The sequence below is a fragment of the Balaenoptera musculus genome, chromosome 9 (genome assembly GCF_009873245.2).
Source record: "Balaenoptera musculus isolate JJ_BM4_2016_0621 chromosome 9, mBalMus1.pri.v3, whole genome shotgun sequence".
NCBI classification, from domain to species: Eukaryota; Metazoa; Chordata; class Mammalia; order Artiodactyla; family Balaenopteridae; genus Balaenoptera; species Balaenoptera musculus.
This window is the reverse complement of record NC_045793.1, coordinates 58580986-58598987: the sequence shown is the minus strand read 5'-3', so window position 1 is coordinate 58598987 and position 18002 is coordinate 58580986. Positions and strand designations below refer to the sequence as shown.

Below are 18002 nucleotides of genomic sequence, written 5' to 3'. Positions count from 1 at the left end.
AATTTTTTAATGACATCACTTTATCATGAAAAGTAAAGTTACTTTTTTCTACTGGTTTTCACTGAGAATGTATAGTATATTTCAGCTATACTATGGGTTACATAGGCTTTGGCCAACATAGGAAGCACAGCATCTACACTGTTGGCCTGGGTTGGGAATATTACCGTCAATCCAATCTCCAGGAGAAATGTGCTTTAAGTGCCAAATAACTGACAAACTAACTTTTGTTCCATAGCCTGTTTGTAAGTCAAGAGCTATTGGATTTTAGTTTACATTTTCTCACCGTTCAAATATTATGCTTGATATACTGAATTTGTTTCATGATTGGAAATTTTGTTAATGTTGATTTAGCCAGTTTTGAAAAAGAAAGTTTCAAATTTTGCACCACGATTCAGACATCTCCTGCTCATATTCTTGTTTCTGTAATTACTACAAGAAATAGTAGTAAAGACTAATTGTCATTTTTCGTCATTCATTTCCTAGAGACCCCAAAGATTAGATGTTTTCTATGAAATTATCCTATAAGAATTGAAAAAAAGTTCTAAATACTCCTCATCTCTAAGAATTTTATTGGTCTTCATTCAGTAAGAAGAGTTAGGGATTTTATTAAAAAGGAAAAGAAAAATAGAAAATGATAAAAGTGAAGAGAACTCCCTCTTGGCTCTATGTCAACTGTGGTCCTACTGAATAACTGTTTTTCTGTGTATTAAATCCATCTTTTCCGCTTCATCTTTTGCATGCAAAATCTTCTCAGATGGGATTATCCTAATTTGAGACTGGCAACAGAAGCGATAAGCAACTATTTGGATTTTTGGGTCACAAGCTCAATACAAACCAGCTTTGCCTGTTTTGAGTTATATTCTTGGTACCCTTTATTACTTTATTTTTTATCCCTTTTATATTTTATTATTATATCTCCCTACCATGTAGGGGAAGTAGTTTATATGAGGATAAGTACATATGTAATTTAAATGATGTTTTGGTAAACTCAACATTAGATTTAAAACATTACATTAATATGAGAAAGCCTTCTTTAAGCAAGATGATTTTTCTGACATGTTTTGCTTATAGAACACGTGTACTTCTTACAAAAGAACTGTCACAGATTGTAAGATAAAATGCCATCATCTCTCTTATTGAAACGTCAGTGTTTATTTGCAATAATTGTTTCTGATAAAATCTTCATTTAATTCTCATGTTTTTAGAGAATGGTTGTTTATTTTTATGAATACTGTTTTCCTCTCAAAACGCTATTGGATTAAGCTTATTTCCCAGGTTAATAACTTTTATTAAAAATTGTTTTTTTGTGTGTGTGTATTTTACAAAAACGACCTTAGAGCAGAGACTTACTCTGCCACTACTATAGTCAATGTTCATATTGAGACACTATGAGGGAACACTAAATGATCAGACATTGCATTGTCAGAAATCTATAGTATGGAGATTATCCCACTGTCATACAGCAGCGACGACAAAACAGCAGGCATCCAGTGGTTTTTGAGCATCTACTGTGTATCAGACTTTTTTTAAAAAAACACGTTATCTCATTTAATCCTCACGATAATCCTGTGAGATAAAATGAAATTCTAGGACTAATCCGGATTCCAGTACCACTCCACCCCCGCCAGCACCCCTCTTAAATTGGCACATTACCCTGTGTAAACAGTATTTCAGTAACCTTTGTGTAAGTTAAAAAGGTCTAAGTGGGAGGAAGTTTAGGGGTCCTTCGAGCCCTTAACAACTAATGGCCGTGGTTCTTTCTAGAAATGCAACAAACTCGGAAACAGGGAACGAAGTCTTCAGTGCCTCCGAGGAGGCCCTGTTACTTTTATCGACTGTTTTAATCCGAGCAGCAACCCTAATGCAAGGGGCCTGGTATTCTCTACACCACTGGTGACCCGGCACCAATGGGTTACCCTCTTCCTTCCCGTCTATGGGTCTCAGATTACTTATGTGTGACATCAGAAACTTGGATAAAGTTTTCTTTGACTTTACCTGAACTAACTCGAGGTGAGAGGAAGTGAGAGGCGGAATCTGGAAAGAAGTCAACCATTCTCTCATGGTCTGGGAGGGAAAGATTGTATAGCGTTAAACTCGGGGGCCGACAGCTGAGAGAAAGAGCCAGGCCACAAGCTGAGATCCAGAGTCCCAGGCCCGCAGTCGGAACCGGGGCAGCGCGCGCCCCTCTTCCGGGAGCCCCGCCCGCTCCTCCAGCCTGGTTCACCCCACGCCCCTACCACACTCCCGGCCTCAGCGGCGAACTACATTTCCCAGAATGCCATTCAAGCCGCCTCGCAGGGCGCCGAGAAGCGTCTTGGGTGACGCCATCAGCCAGCGCCACGTTTAGACTACCCTGATGTCGTGGCGCTTTAGGGGAAGAAGTTGGTGTTTCGCCGGGCCCTGGTACTGAGGACGCGGTCCGGGTGGCCCCTGGCCTCTTCCTACCCACCCCTCCGCCCGCCTTTTCCCCCGCTCCTCTGGCAGGATGAGGCGTGCAGGCCTGGGTAAGAAGAGGACTGAGAGTCTGAGTTCGGGGGCCCTAGAGCTGGCCGTGCTGGGAGCGGGGACGCGGAAGGAAGTCGGATCTGTTTCATGTCACTGGAATCTGAACCAGAGAGCAGGGTGTATGGAGGGGTCTTTGGGGGCGGTGCCAAGTGGAAACACACCATTTGTCCGAGATCCTGGGGCGTTCCTTAAGTTTAGTTCAGTCCCAGGTATGGATGGTAGGTTTAGAGAGAGTAGTGGAGGAGTGGAGGTGAGGTATGTACAGGTGCCAACTCAGTGATAAGTCTTTTAGTGTTACTGACGGTCTGAGCGTGATTATGGAAATTGCTGTCTTCGGTTTCTCTTAATTGGACCTGATGTTAGTTTTCTTCAGAAGCGAAGTTTGAAGAGTGAGTGTTGCATGCAAAGCACACTAATAAACATATTAGCCTGGTTACAGTGAGTTACAAAGGTAAACGTACGTATCATTGCCGTTAAAGGCCATTTTACCCAGAACAGTTCTTATCTGAGCCTTGTTCCACTGGTAAGACGGTAGAATGTGGTAATGCTTGGTGACTTAGCATTCGTTCTTGACCTTTTAGCTTAGGAAGCAGGTTCACCAAGCAGCAGGAACAAATTAGGCACAAGGACTTATAATGGGCTGTTATAACACAGAGCCATTAAAACAGCATTTTCTGGTTCTGAAACTATTAAGAGATAATTGGGGGGGGAAAAAAAAACCCTGCTAAATCAGTGTGCAATATACCTGAGAAAATATATGAAATATTGAAAAAAGATAATGTTACCTCTTTCAGTTCTTATAAGATGGAGAAAGAAAAAAAAAAGTTTCCAAGTGTCAGGTATTTAAAGTTAGTGAAAGTTGCCAGTAACTCTAGGCATGTACATTCATTAGTAAATTGTAGTATGAGAAACAGCTTTTGAAAAATGTAGTTTTTGTGAATACTTGCATCATAGAAGGAAAGTTGGCCAAATAAATTGCAGAAAAAAATATAACTCATTTTGAACAAGGTTAGTTTTATATGCCTAAATGTTTTTTATCATTACTAATGACAGCAAACATTTATTGTGTACTTGAGTAAGCTCTAGGTATACAGTCGTTGGTAGCTCTGCTGGTGTTCCCCAAAGCTTCCAATCTAGTTGAGGAGTAGAAATAGGTACAAAGATAAATTATAGTACAAGACGGTAGCTGTACAACCAAATACCAAATAAGTTCTACAGGTAGTGAATGTCTCAGGGATTTCACAGATAGAGCACTTGGTACTTTGTGGAGACATAGGAACTTCAACTAAAGCTTAAATAATGAAGTGTAAGAGAGGTAATTTCCAGCTGAAAGAATGACCCTTTCCCCCCAGAAATAGTTGTAGGGCTGGAATCTAGAATTATGAATGATGTGTTTTAAAGGATTATGATTAAGCCAATTTGGTTGAAGTAGGAGACATAGAACCAGAACCAACCACACTGTGTAGACCTTTGAGTGCTAGGCCAAGGAATTTGGATCTCATCGGTAGGTCTTTTGGCCCCTTTGAATGTTTTTGTGCAGCAGTGTGCCATGATAAATTGCAGGAAAGGGACTAGACAAATGATGGTTCTGAGCCCTGACTGTACATTAGAATCACCTGGAGAGCTTTTAGGACTTTGATGCCAGGACCCCAGCCCAGACTAATTAAATTAGATAGAATAGAGTGGTTTTTTGTTTGTTTTTTGTTTTTAAGCTCCCCTGTAGTTGAGAGGAGGAAAGGTGATGTATCAATTGCTGTAATTTACATTGGTATGATGTGACAAGAGCTTTTTTTTTTTTTTTTTTTTTTTTTTTAAATATCAGTGTGTATTGACCTGGAACTTTAAACCTGGGATCGTGAATCAGTAGATATTCATGTGGAGAAGCTTCCACACTTCACATGTCTCTCTCAGTGATTTGGTTCAGTTATTGATAGAAACTATCCAAAAGTAGCACTTGTCTAATGGACAGTCAGAGGATCATCTTTGGCACCCATTAGCTTTCCTACAACTTTTTATAGCAGTAAGTCACACAAAAGAATAACAACTCCTAACATTTTATTTTATTTTATTTATTTATTAATATTGGTAGTCAATGATGGTGTGAGGGAAGATTAACTCTTTAATAGAAGAAATGTGCCTTGAAATACTTCTGAGAATTTCACTTTTAATAAATGGGACAGTGTTGAAGAACTCTAAAAATAAAATTAAGATAGGCAAAAATAACAATAAAGGAAGTGAGACAAATAGTCATTAATTTAGAAATGAATTCCTTGGTTGTCAAGTGGTTAAATTCAACCAGTCAGTAATGACTTATTGGGCAAACGTTATATATCTAGGACCTTAGTCACATAAAATACGAAGACATTTTTCTTTTCTGTAAGGATTTTGGTCCTTATTAAAGTAGAGTTTGTACAGAGTATCATTGATGAATAGGGTGAGAATGCATTGTTTAAATGATTATTTTAATCATTGAGTGGAGGAAAATATTATGTCTAGTCACCTGAGTCCTTAACTTTTATAATGGCACACTTAGAGAGCTTTGTGGATAGTGTGTCAGCAGTTGAGGGAAAATTTGGGGAAAGCAGCTCCTTCTCCTCAGGAACATACTCGTTTAGCATTTTGTTGTGGTTTTTGTGGGGGTGGAGATTGTGTGTCTGCTGCATGTAAAGTACTTATTAGGTACAGGGGATATAGAAGAAGGATGAGACACTGCCTCTGTCCTCAAAGAAGCCTGTGACCCCACTGCTGACAAAGGCAGGCACATTCAAAGTTGAATAACAGTGAATTCAGATTCTGTTCATTAATTAATTCATTTACAAGTATTTACTGGGTGTGCCTTACTGTGTGTGTATGTTTGTGGGGGATATATAGGCACGAGCAGAACAAATTTACTTTCTGCCCTCGGAGTGCAGTCTAGAGTGTGATATTAGTGTTACGTATAGTCAGAGCTGTAAGAATTCAAAGGAGAGAGTTTTGCTCTTTAGAGAAAGTGAGATTTGTGCTGTGCCTTGAAAGGGCTTTCTATTCACACTTTGACCTTCCTTCAACAACCAGTGCTGCCTGCTACTTCCTGCCCTTCCACATGTTACTGTCACTGCCACTCCATCCACTCTTTGAGTTTATGGAGACCTTTAGTTTCTGTATCATCTCTTTCCTCCATATTCTCAGGCTTCTGTCAACACTACTTCAGTCCTTGTCCAGTCTAATCCCCATAATCCATATATTCACCCAGTCTTTTTGCAAGGAATCCCATCGTCTTGGGGCTCTGTTCTTCAGCAGCCCCAACACTGTGAACCTCCAACTCTTGATCAGTCCAACCATCCAGCTTTTCATGGGCTAACTTAGGCTGATGAGTTCTTCTGCAGAAAAATCACACTACAATATATTGCCTCAGCCAGGATTGCTTTATCCCTGTAGTAATCCTGTGTAACCCTAGTCACTTTCCTCCATTTTTCTCTTTACTGTTTATTCCCCCAGATGATCACCATTCTTCAAAGACAGGCTTTTCTCTTTTTTACTGAGAAAATTGTCAATAGTTAAAAAAAAAAAAATGCGGTTAGATAACACCGTCAACTGTGCTTTCCTCTCTCAATCCTCCAACATGTTAGTATATGTATTCACTGTTCAAGGCTTACTCTACCTGTTTGATTGCCTGATGAATATCAAGTATTATATTAGGCAGTGGCTGGGACTATAGTCCTGTATCCCAATGCTATTCCATAGAAGATGAGCTCCAAAAAGTGGCACCTAGATAGAACAATGAATCTGATACATGGAGTTTCTCAAGTATTTGTTGAAGAATGAATGAGTCCCTCTCTTAAATCTCAGCTAATATTCTCCAAAAGTTATTCCAGCTCTTTTCTATTTAAAAGAAAGAGATGCTAGTAAAGGACCCTCCCTCTGCCATGAACTCCATCCTGCTGTATTATCCTCTTTCTGCCTTTCTCCTCACAGCCAAGCTTCTTCCATAGGTAGTTGATATTATGATATTTTTAGATTTTTTTTTTAACTGTGTAGTTCTAGGGAGCAGGAAATGTGTCCAGAATATCCTTATATATCAGTGCCTATTTCAGTGTCTTGTGGGCAATCAGTATGCAATCAACAAATGTGTTTTGAACTGAATTCAGTATTCTTTGCTTAAGAGAGGGTATTAGAATTGTTCTGATCTCTATTTGGTTATTAATTTTTAAAGTTCATTTGGAGTGTGAATAATAGACATACGTGGTCTGCAACGCCCTCCAGGGGTCTTTTTCGGTTCTTTCTTGTCAAGGTTTCAAAAGTGGCTTGTTTTTGCTGCAACTCTGCTTGTGACTCTGATCCTTGCAGGTGAAGGAGTACCTCCTGGCAACTATGGGAACTATGGCTACCCTAATAGCGGGTATAGTGCCTGTGAAGAAGAAAATGAGAGACTCACGGAAAGTCTGAGAAACAAAGTAACTGCTATAAAATCTGTAAGTATAGAGCACATATTATATACTTTTTAATTTGTGTATTTATATATACATGTATATTTTATACTTATAAAATATATACTTTTATTGGCATCATACTAAGGAATTCAGTTACCCAAAGAGTGTAGTTTAGTGATATGAGCTTTTTTTCCCCAAAGTTAACAGTTCAGAGATAATAAAGCACCTATGAAACTGGATAGCCCAAATCACCTAACTACTTTCTACAACTGTCATTCACGCCAGGGAAAGAAATTTCCAGGAGAAAAAAGCTTTCTTCTAACAAGAAGCCTAAATTATCAATATTGGAATTAAAAAAAAATCATTTAATTCTTAATTTCCTCTAAATGTTGTATTTTCTAAATTATTCACATTTTACAAAATTGCTTAGTTCATAGATCAACTACTTTTGATTTAATATGACCTTGAAAACAATACTCATTTCAAAATATAACAGTCTCCAGGCTTTTACAATTCTACTTTCCAAAGGCTAATGAAATAGCAATTAAGTTTTAGCAACATGACTCAAAATTTAGACATGATTTAAGTACAAGTTTAGAAAATGTGGCCAATCAAAACATATGGTATATTTGTTTTGTTTTGTTTTTAACTTCAGAATTTTTCTTTTGTAGTTAAATCTAAAATATTGCATGTTGTCTGTAGTAATGTCTCAGAGCAATACACCTTCCACCCCCAAGCAGCTTATCTTCTGTCTTTTCTTCTTCTAGTCTCAAAAGCTACAAATCTGTCTTTCATGTTTCTGCCTTTGTACCTCACGTCAGTCACCAAGTCCTGTGCTTTTTTTCTACTGTTCCTATTTCCACCTTTCTATTTCTAATACTATCCCCCGGTTTTCTTAGGTGAACTGTTGGGAAAGCCTTTTAACCTATCTGTTCCTCATTTTTCCCATGTTTTGGTCTGAGCTACACCCTGTCACCAGTCATCTTTTTTTTTTTTTAAATTTATTATTTATTTATTATTTTTATTTTTGGCTGTGTTGGGTCTTCGTTTCTGTGCGAGGGCTTTCTCCAGTTGCGGCGAGTGGGGGCCACTCTTCATCGCGGTGCGCGGGCCTCTCACTGTCGCGGCCTCTCTTGTTGCGGAGCACAGGCTCCAGACGCTCAGGCTCAGTAGTTGTGGCTCACGGGCCCAGTTGCTCCGCGGCATGTGGGATCCTCCCAGACCAGGGCTCGAACCCGTGTCCCCTGCATTGGCAGGCAGATTCTCAACCACTGCGCCACCAGGGAAGCCCCAGTCATCTTTTTAGAGTATTTTTTAACTTGCATCCTCGCTCCCAGAAGTCTTCAGTGGCCTCCCATGATGTAAGAAATGAAGTTCACACTCTGTAGTTCGATCAAATAGGTTCTGCAGATATTGTCCACAGCTTTTCAGACCTTACCTCCTGCACCTCCAGAATGTATACATGCTTTCTGCCAGACAAATTCAAGTACTCCTTGTGTCCTACGCATGCTGTCACTCTCCCACTCCTGTATCTTTGGGCATGCTATCCCTTTGCCTTAGACTGCCTCTCCCTCCTGACATTGGCTGAAGACTTGCCCTTCTGAAAGGCTCCACCTCATTGCATCTTCTCTCCTCCAGGCCATACCTGATCACCACATAAAAGTAACCTTTTCCTTATGAACATAAGACCATTTGTACCATTTCTGTAGCACTTATTGCGTAATGATCTGCATTGGAATTATTTGTATGTAAAAGAAATTTACCAGAAATAGGGTTTTCTATTGTACTTAGTTTTATATTCTACATAGCACTTACCATAATTCCTTATAGTGGTATTGAGTTAATATGTATTAAATAAAGGATTACCAAAAGATAGTTTTAACAGTGTATGTGATTGATTCTGCATTAAAATAAACATGCAGTACAATTATAGAGCATTCATTGGAAGCTTATGCTGCCAAAACTTAATTGCTATTTCATTAGTCTTTGGAAAACAGACTTATATTCAGCCTGGAGACTGTTAAATTCTGAAATGAGTATTGTTTTCAAGGTCATATTAAATCAAAAGGAGTTGATCTATGAACTAAGCAATATTGTATAATGTTAATAATTTTAAAAATACAACATTCAGAGGAAATTAAGAATTAAATTATTATTTTTTTTAATTCCAACATTGATAATTTAGGCTTCTTGTTAGAAGAAAGCTTTTTTCTCCTGGAAATTTCCTCCACTGGCATGAATGACAGTTGTAGAAAGTAGTTAGGTGATTTGGGCTATCTAGTTTCATAGTTGGTTTATTATCTCTGAATTGTTAAATTTGGGGGAAAAGCTCACATTCTGATCTATAGAATTCTAGCATGGTTTTGCATCACTATTACCCCAGATGCTTTCCACACAATATAAGTTGAGAACAATATTTGCAGTGGTTTGCCAAGATTTTTAGTAGTTTCCAAGATTTAGTAGTAGTGTGTTTATTCAGATATCTTAGAAATGAAGCCTTTGATGAATTTGTTGTATAAAGTATTAGATAGGTTTTGGTTTGAATAGCAGCTGTACTTACTTATGGTATTTCATTTAGACTCAGCCTCTTTTGTGCATAGCTTCAGGATGTGGGTAACACTAACTTGTGAGTTTTTTTTCCAATTTATCATCATATTTTAAAGAAAAACACCTTTAGAATCTAAAGAAATAATTAATTTAGATGTTTATTCAAAGTAATGCTACATTCATTAGGAAAATATTGCTTATATCTGGATTTGAGTTGATAATATGGGAACTTGTATACATTTTTAAAATGTAAATGAAGAAATATACAAACAAATGCTATTGTGTGAACAGTATAAAGAGTGAAAAAAGAATGCAAGGATAAGAGAACCAGAGAGACATATGTACCAAAATTAAAAGATGGAATTGAATATTAAGATGAAATCAAAATAAAGAACAGGGAGACAATGTCCATAGTTGGGAAGGAATAGAAATTTTAAATTTATTTTTCATTAATTTCAGTGAGAAAAGTAACAAAAGAAGAGAGTGTATTTTATATTTTTAGAATACAGGTTTATTTGAGAAAATGTTTATGCTTATTATGTCAATATTGTTTTTACTTTATAACACTTAAAAACATTTATGTAAGGAATAATGTTTACGCTTTCTACTTTATAGCTGTCCATTGAAATAGGCCATGAAGTTAAACATCAAAATAAATTATTAGCTGAAATGGTAAGTGAATATGATTTTAACTTTAAGAAACTTGATCTGATATTCTCAAATTTGGTTTGGAATACCTCTAAGATTCGTTTTTGCCATAGTTTCACATTTTTCATCTTGCCTAACACATATAAGTAGGAGGAGGAGGTGGAAGCCAATTTATCTTTAATCCTGTGCTTAGAAACACTGTTAAAAACTCAGGACAAATGACTATTTTGAGTCTTCTTAAAGATCTCTGGATATAGACTGCCAAGTAATCAAAAGCACTTTATATCCAACCAACCAAATGTCTTTACTTAAGGTAAACCTATTTCTTTTGCTTGATCTTCTAAGGATCACTGTGAACAAGTCAATAAGATTTGAACATAGTAACATCCCCAAGCCTTTTATCTCTAGTCTAAACAAACTCAGTAATATATACCTGTTCTTGTTAGAGGCTCTTTTCATTCTCCGATGTTTATTTTGTATGTCAAACTCCTCCGGACCTTCCCTAGTTTCTTCAAATGCTTTTAAAATTGTACTATTCAAAAATGAATATTGCACTGAAAGCAATCTCCTTGTGAAAGTTGTACGTTAGAATCACTCGCGGAACTTTGAAAATATTTATGTCTGGTCCTCACTCTAAATATACTGATTCAGAATTTTAGGGGGAGGGGCCTAGGTATATGTATTTTGAAAAAAGGATCCCAGGTGATTCTGATGCATAACCCCAGTGAAGACTATAGATGTAAAGTGCTTGAGCTGCATAGAGCCTGAATTGTGCAAAGGCTGTCATTGTGCCAGGGCCGTACATCTCAGGATACTGAGATTTCTATGAAAGTGCAGTGTTTCTAATCCATACCTAGTTCTCTCATCTTAAGGACTTCTTTTCTAGCTTTTTTTTTTTTTTAACATCTTTATTGGAGTATAATTGCTTTACAGTGGTGTGTTAGTTTTTGCTGTATAACAAAGTAAATCAGCTATACGTATACATATATCCCCATATCCCCTCCCTCTTGCGTCTCCCTCCCACCCTCCCTATCCCACCCTTCTAGGTGGTCACAAAGCACTGAGCTGATCTCCCCGTGCTATGCGGCTGCTTCCCACTAGCTATCTATTTTACATTTGGTAGTGTATATATGTCAATGCTACTCTCTCACTTCATCCCAGCTTACCCTTCCCCCTCCCCGTGTCCTCAAGTCCATTCTCTATGTCTACGTCTTTATTCCTGTCCTGCCCCTAGGTTCCTTAGAACCATTTTTTTTTTAGATTCCATATATATGTGTTAGCATACGGTATTTGTTTTTCTCTTTCTGACTTACTTCACTCTGTATGACAGACTCTAGGTCCATCCATCTCACTACAAATAACTCAGTTTCGTTTCTTTTTATGGCTGAGTAATATTCCATTGTATACATGTGCCACATCTTCTTTATCCATTCATCTGTCGATGGACACTTAGGTTGCTTCCATGTCCTGGCTATTGTAAATAGTGCTGCAATGAACATTGTGGTACATGACTCTTTTTGAATTATGGTTTTCTCAGGGCATATGCCCAGTAGTGGGATTGCTGGGTCATATGGTAGTTCAACTTTTAGTTTTTTAAGGAACCTCCATGCTGTTCTCCATAGTGGCTGTACCAATTTACATTCCCACCAACAGTGCAAGAGGGTTCCCTTTTCTCCACACCCTCTCCACCTATGTTTCAATGTGGTCGTGTTTCCCCATCCATATCTGTAGTCTCTACCACATTTTACCACCTCTACATGATATTCTCTTAAATTTTAATAGACTCTGCTGACCTTCTAAGTCAGCTACCTAAATAAAAGGATCTTAAAAGTAAAGGTACATTTAACTGCTAACCATATTAAATTTTGGATGAATTCTGTACTGGGAAGCAACCCACCATTTGACCTTGGAGAGCAAATGCCCCAACAAAAAGTGGGAAAAAACCTGTGTGATAGTAGATAAACTACTTACTTTATTGTTAATATTTTTTAATCCACATCATTGGAATAAGACCTAAATACTTTGGGGTTTTGAATTACTCCGGAGCTGAAAGAATGTTTATTGGATAATGAAAGAGCTTTTTATTTATTGAGAAAATTATTTTGCATGGAGTAATCAGGCTGATTATCTAATAAACAGGGTCCTGAATTGATTAAACACAGAAAATGTCATTAAAAATGTATTCTAATAACAATATATTAAATTACTTAAATATGCATGTGTAGAATATTAGAATCCAACTATTACATTTTGTTTTCCTTTTCTCCTCATAGGATTCAGAGTTTGATTCTACAACTGGATTTCTAGGTAAAACCATGGGAAAACTGAAGATTTTATCCAGAGGGAGCCAAACAAAGCTGCTGTGCTATATGATGCTGTTTTCATTGTTTGTCTTTTTTGTCATTTATTGGATTATTAAACTGAGGTGATGCAAGTAACTGTGAGTTTGGAATTTGTTCCAACTTAACGGCTTGGAGTACCACTTCGGTAAAAAATCAGCATCAAAACATTCCTAAATTTCAAATAATACTATGGCTTTTTCCGTCAAAGATTACTGAATTTTACTTGTTTTATAAATCACATTAGATAGTACAGTGCTCTTTGAATACTGTTTCTTAATGATTCATTTTTTTGCCCCTATTTTCAGGGGTATTGAGATGGTCCGAGGTCAGTCTGGCCCTAGTAAGTTTTTTTCCTGTTTTTTTCTGTCAGGTTAAATAGCAGTATAATATCCTGTTGTTACCATAAACGGAGGTGTATGTTCCACATAAAGAAACTTAGTGAGAAAATAACAGTGCCTGGAGAGCCTTGTGCTGCGCTCTCGAGGTGGTGAGAAGGTTTGTGATGGATGGTAAATGTATTTTCCTGAACTGTCATCGCCCCTGATGATGTACTCTCCTTTCCTCCTTTATTTGGTTAAAACTGTAGGCTGATTTCTTTTTACCTACAGTTTTCCTAATAATTTTTGATGATATGACTCTTCTTCCGCCTCTGCCCAAGGACCTCATTCTTTAATAAAACTTGTTATTTTGGCATATTTCTAGTAAGGTTCAAAACAAATGTGTACCCATATAGTTGTCATTTTATATTAACTTTATATATATACCATTGACTTGGCTTATAATAGTTTTATGATTTTAGCTACTTAGGCCATTTGGTTATCATTTATGACAGAATAATGTGAAGCTAAAGTAATTGCTAAGCTCTGAATGGAAATAAAATGTTCAAGAAAAGTAATTGCCTCTGCTTTATTATGTGCTCAAAATAAATATTGGAAATACTCAGGCATTGACCTTGGGGTTAAGGGCACTGTTGCTTTAATCCAGTGTATTTGTCTATAGAAAACAAAATACAAAAGTGGACTGCTGAATAGAAAGAGATATTAAAATGTGAAATACTCCATATTGCTACTATTTTGGAATTTGCCCATTTATGGGCTCCAAAAATAAAATTTTTAATGAAATATATTAATTGACTTTGTTGCTTCTTTGTTCAAGTCTCTCTCTCTCTTTTTTTTCTCCATAGACTGAGAAGTGGTTCTGAAAACTCAGAACAAACTCAGAAAAGCTTAACATATTTGTATTATTTCAGAACTTGCTGCACACAAATGAGATAAATCGTGACTGGTTTCAAAATTCTCTTTAATTCTTTAAATTTTTATTTAAAAATCTATTATCTTTGATTTTGCTGAGTTTGCAATCTTTTTTTGCTTATGCATACTTACCTATCAATTTAGGCCTATCTTTTCTGGCTCCGCTTGTTGTCATTTGGGCCTCCACCTGACAGGTTAAAACACTAGAGCTGAGAGTGGTTAAGTGACAGCATGTAAGACACAGGCGTGAGGCGTGAGGTGAGGGACACTGGTTTGGGTTAGATGACCTGGGTTCAAATCTCCATTCCTTCACTTAGTGTTTTGGGGCCTGTTTCTTCATTTAATCATCTATTTCATACGATTATTGTGAGAGGAAGATAATATATTGGAAAGTGCTTGACACATGATAATGACTCAATAAATGTTAGTTCTCCATATCATGAACAGACATGTCAGAAAAGGGAGTAAATTTAAGGGCAAGACAGTAAGTTTGAGATGAGGATGTGACCTCCAAGTGGAAATTTCTATCAGACAATTAGAGATTGTTTTTCAAGAATTATTTAACTGTGTACTCTGCCAACTATGCAACATCAGAGCTCAGAGAAAACTCAAAAATCATTGTCAATAATTAAAATTGCAAAAAAGGGAAGAACAGAAGTCTAAAAAAAAAAATGACCGGAAGATGGAAACAGAAGAGAATCAACAATGGAAATAGGTGAGATCAAAGCCTTAGGAAAAGCAATGATGGCAAGAGAAGGATGGATTTCAAGATTAAGGTTTGGCTATTATAAGAAAGTACTTTGTAAAGTATTAAAACACTTTCTATGTTGGCTCTTATCAAGGAGGGGAGGATTTCAGGAAAAGGGGTTTGGAGTGATGTAAAAGTGATTCTCATCACTGCATTATCCAGCATTTCATAGTTTACAATTCTTTTTTAAGAACTGCCTAAAATAGGTCCCTAACCAGCATTTTGTATCACCCCTCCCCATTACTGCCTTTGCTGAGATTCCTGGCAGGCAGGGAACTCTGGAAAGGTCTGTCTCTGCCCTATCAGGGATCCTTCTGCCAGCACCTCTTTCTTCCTTCTGCTTAGGGACCCCTAGGAAAAAGTACTTCGAGAAATAAAATTTTGGGAAAACATCAAATATAGACAAGTTCTAATTCTTCATAATCCTTTACAAACTCATTGCTAAATCTGAAAAGGACTTTATTGCTATTGGTGTTGGGGAGGTTGATTGTAGTAATTGAACAAACAAAATATTCACATTATCATTTTTATTCAAACAGTGTAAGATTTGCAGGTGTTTGGGTGGTGAGTAACACACTATAAATACTATATTTTAAATGGTTAAGCAGCTTTAGAAAAATCTCAAGTGTCCAAATTTTTTTCTGTAAAATATCTGGTCACTTCATTTCACTAGGAGTTGGTCTCTGGAAGTGTGCTGACACATTTGCAAATAATAGAAAGTTTAACTTACCTGCTCCATCCCTTACAGATACCAGGCATAGGTTTCCACAATGAAGAAAGGGAGAATTATACATAATACTGATAGAATTTAAATTAGCATGTAAATTAATTCTTGACCAGAGAATCAAATCTAAAACAAATGGGCAACGTCTGAAGCATCAGAATTCTGGAGCATAAAACCCTAGCACCTGCACCCATAAAAAGCTTCTGTGTCTACCAAACTAGTTTTCCTAATTTTTCAGTGCTCTTAAATTTCTAATGATGTGTATTGAATTTGCTTCCTTGTAGAAAAAGTGGGAAAAGTGCTTGATAATTTGGGTTCATTCAGTTAGCAAATATGTTTATCAGGCCATATTGATGAATAAACTTTGACTCAATATTTACTGGGAAGCGGAATAGCATCGTAGCTAAGACTGAAAGCTGTGCAGTCACACTGCCTGAGCATAAATCCTGGCTCCACCATTCACATCATAACTTTGGGCTGATGACCTCTCCACCTCAGTTACTTTATTTGTAAAACAGGAATAAAAATTGTATATAGGTAGCAGTAATACACTCATAGGGTTATTATGATAAAAAAAAATGATATTCCTTGTAAAGAACTTCAAATGGGTTCCTGGCACTCAATGGTGGCTGTTGCTTTTGTGGGTCTGTGGATGGGCACTTGGGGATTTTAATCACACCAGCCACACAGAATTTTGGCTGCTTTCTCCCGCTCTCACAATCCTGCCAAGGATAAAAGCAGCTGTTTGTCTTTTCTGGGAAGAGTCATCATTTTCTGGAATTTAGTTCATGTTTCTTTGTATCCTTGGCAATCTGATGGTATTTTTTTTTTAAACCTATGACTTTTGAGTGTATCTGGCTTGAGTTATTGGAGTGAGAACAACAGATTTTTCAACTTTCTGGAAGCAGAAGTTTGGAGGGAGAGAGCTTAGTTTCCTACTTGGTAAAAAGTTATAAATACTCCATTTCCTTTTTTACTTTTTCTATAGTTAAATTTTTAACTTTCTTCTATTTTGAAATATTGATAAATGGTATGAGGTGAGGGGCACAAATGATTTTATTTTTAATTTACAAAGTGCCAACCAGTTATTCCCACAGTAAATATTAACACCTTTTTTCTCTCCTTATATGTTGTTATGGTATATGATAGGGTCATTTTCTTGTATATGTATTTTGTTCCGTTCACTTTCTTTATCCTTGCACCAATACCACACTATTTTAATTATTGTAGATTCATAGCATATTAATAGCCAGCACATATCTATTCAATTTATTCTTTCTGATGAACTTCAACATACTTTGATAATATTTTAATAAAGCATAGTGGATTTTGATAAGAATCACATTAATCTTTTATAACCTTCACTGAAAAAAAAAAAATTTCCCTACTGGAATGTTAGATTTTGACTCCAAGCAAATTTCACATTTTTTTCATTATATATTTATATTTAATGATATATAGTGGTAAACCAGCTCTCTTGGGGGTGGGGGGATTGATTCGTAGTAATTTTTAATTTTTGTGGTATAAATATTTCCACCACACTTGATTTCAAGCTACCAAATGTAACAGCACTGAGCACAGAGTTATGAAAACAGACGGACAACTGGATCTAATAAGGTGGTACAAGCTGGCTCTAGTACACCACTGGTTACATTGATGATAAATATTTTTTTTAAATGTAGAAGTTATTTGCTTCCTAAATGAGAATCTCACACTTAAATTTTAATAGGAAAAAACTCAGGCAACATGAACTTAAATTGATAAATTAACCAGAATAATATTTTTTTCAATGTCATATGTCAACTTATTTTCTCAATATTTATGGGTAAACTCATGCTATATTTATTTATTGATCTCCCATTTTCTGGTAGTTCAAATACTGTATACAAATTATATATTTTAAAAGATAGCTGATTATTGTTGTTCTCTATGCTTTTCCCTCCAGTTAAATGTTCAAACAGAGTGCAGGAATTGTTCTGGATATTTTATAAAGCTTTTCTCTTTATAGACAAATGTTATCTTAGCTGAGGCGTTCAGGTCTCGCCTGCTCGCCCTTTGAAAAGAGTTTTTCATGAGGCTTTAAAGGACTACCATATGAACTGAAGAGCTCTGCAAAGGGCCAAGTCCAGGTCTTAAAATAATCTTTCCTAATCTTCAAAATGAACAGAAAGATTGAAATACACATAAAATGTTTTTGACCAAAAAAATCATCCATATATTAGCTGTGAGACTTGAAAATTCACAAAAGCTTAATTAATCATCTGTAACTTTAATAGTAAAGGATAATGCAAAATATAACCACATTATCCACTGTAAATGTTAGTATTCTACAAAGTGTTTACGATGCTTAAAAAGAAAAACTAATGTTTAATGGTTTCTTTTTACTAATTAGGTCAACTTTGCAACTTCAACAAGGATCAATTTTATATACATAATTGTATAAAAATTGTTCCTACTGTGCTTTTTCAAAGGTCCATAATCATGGTGTGATTCACATGAAAGCAGACAGCTGAATCTGCTTATATCAGTATTTATGACTTCTTTCATGCCTACAACGAATTTGGAAATGAGCAGAAAAATCATAGCACAGCTGAAGTAAAAGTCCAGATAAAACAGATATTAATGTATAATGAAAAACTTTGTTGTCATTAATTTATATATTATAAGTATTTATAATTATTCTTCCTCAACTTTATCTCATTAATGAATAAATCATCCTGTAAGTTGACAGTTTATGAAGCTTTCTGCATTATTGAATAATCCATTGGCTTTAAAGCATATAAGCTAAGCTCTCTTACTTTCAAGAAAACTGTAGTGTAATTGTTATGT

The 18002-nt window shown here is 36.3% G+C and overlaps 1 protein-coding gene across 1 annotated transcript; it reads left to right on the top strand.

Annotated features, from left to right (window-relative positions):
• Positions 1–2343: 2343 nt before the first annotated feature.
• Positions 2344–13576, top strand: BET1 (Bet1 golgi vesicular membrane trafficking protein). Its single transcript, XM_036864557.1, has 4 exons — positions 2344–2504; positions 6832–6956; positions 10077–10133; positions 12383–13576. Exons 1-4 carry the CDS (start codon positions 2486–2488, stop codon positions 12536–12538), a joined length of 357 nt encoding a protein of 118 aa, XP_036720452.1. The 5' UTR covers positions 2344–2485; the 3' UTR covers positions 12539–13576.
• The last annotated feature ends 4426 nt before the right edge of the window (positions 13577–18002 follow it).

Bases quoted from the DNA above. Each gene is read 5' to 3' on its own strand.
- BET1 (XM_036864557.1), top strand. The intron at 6,957-10,076 runs GTAAGTATAGAG...TCTACTTTATAG, and splicing joins AAGTAACTGCTATAAAATCT to CTGTCCATTGAAATAGGCCA. The intron at 10,134-12,382 runs GTAAGTGAATAT...TTCTCCTCATAG, and splicing joins ATAAATTATTAGCTGAAATG to GATTCAGAGTTTGATTCTAC.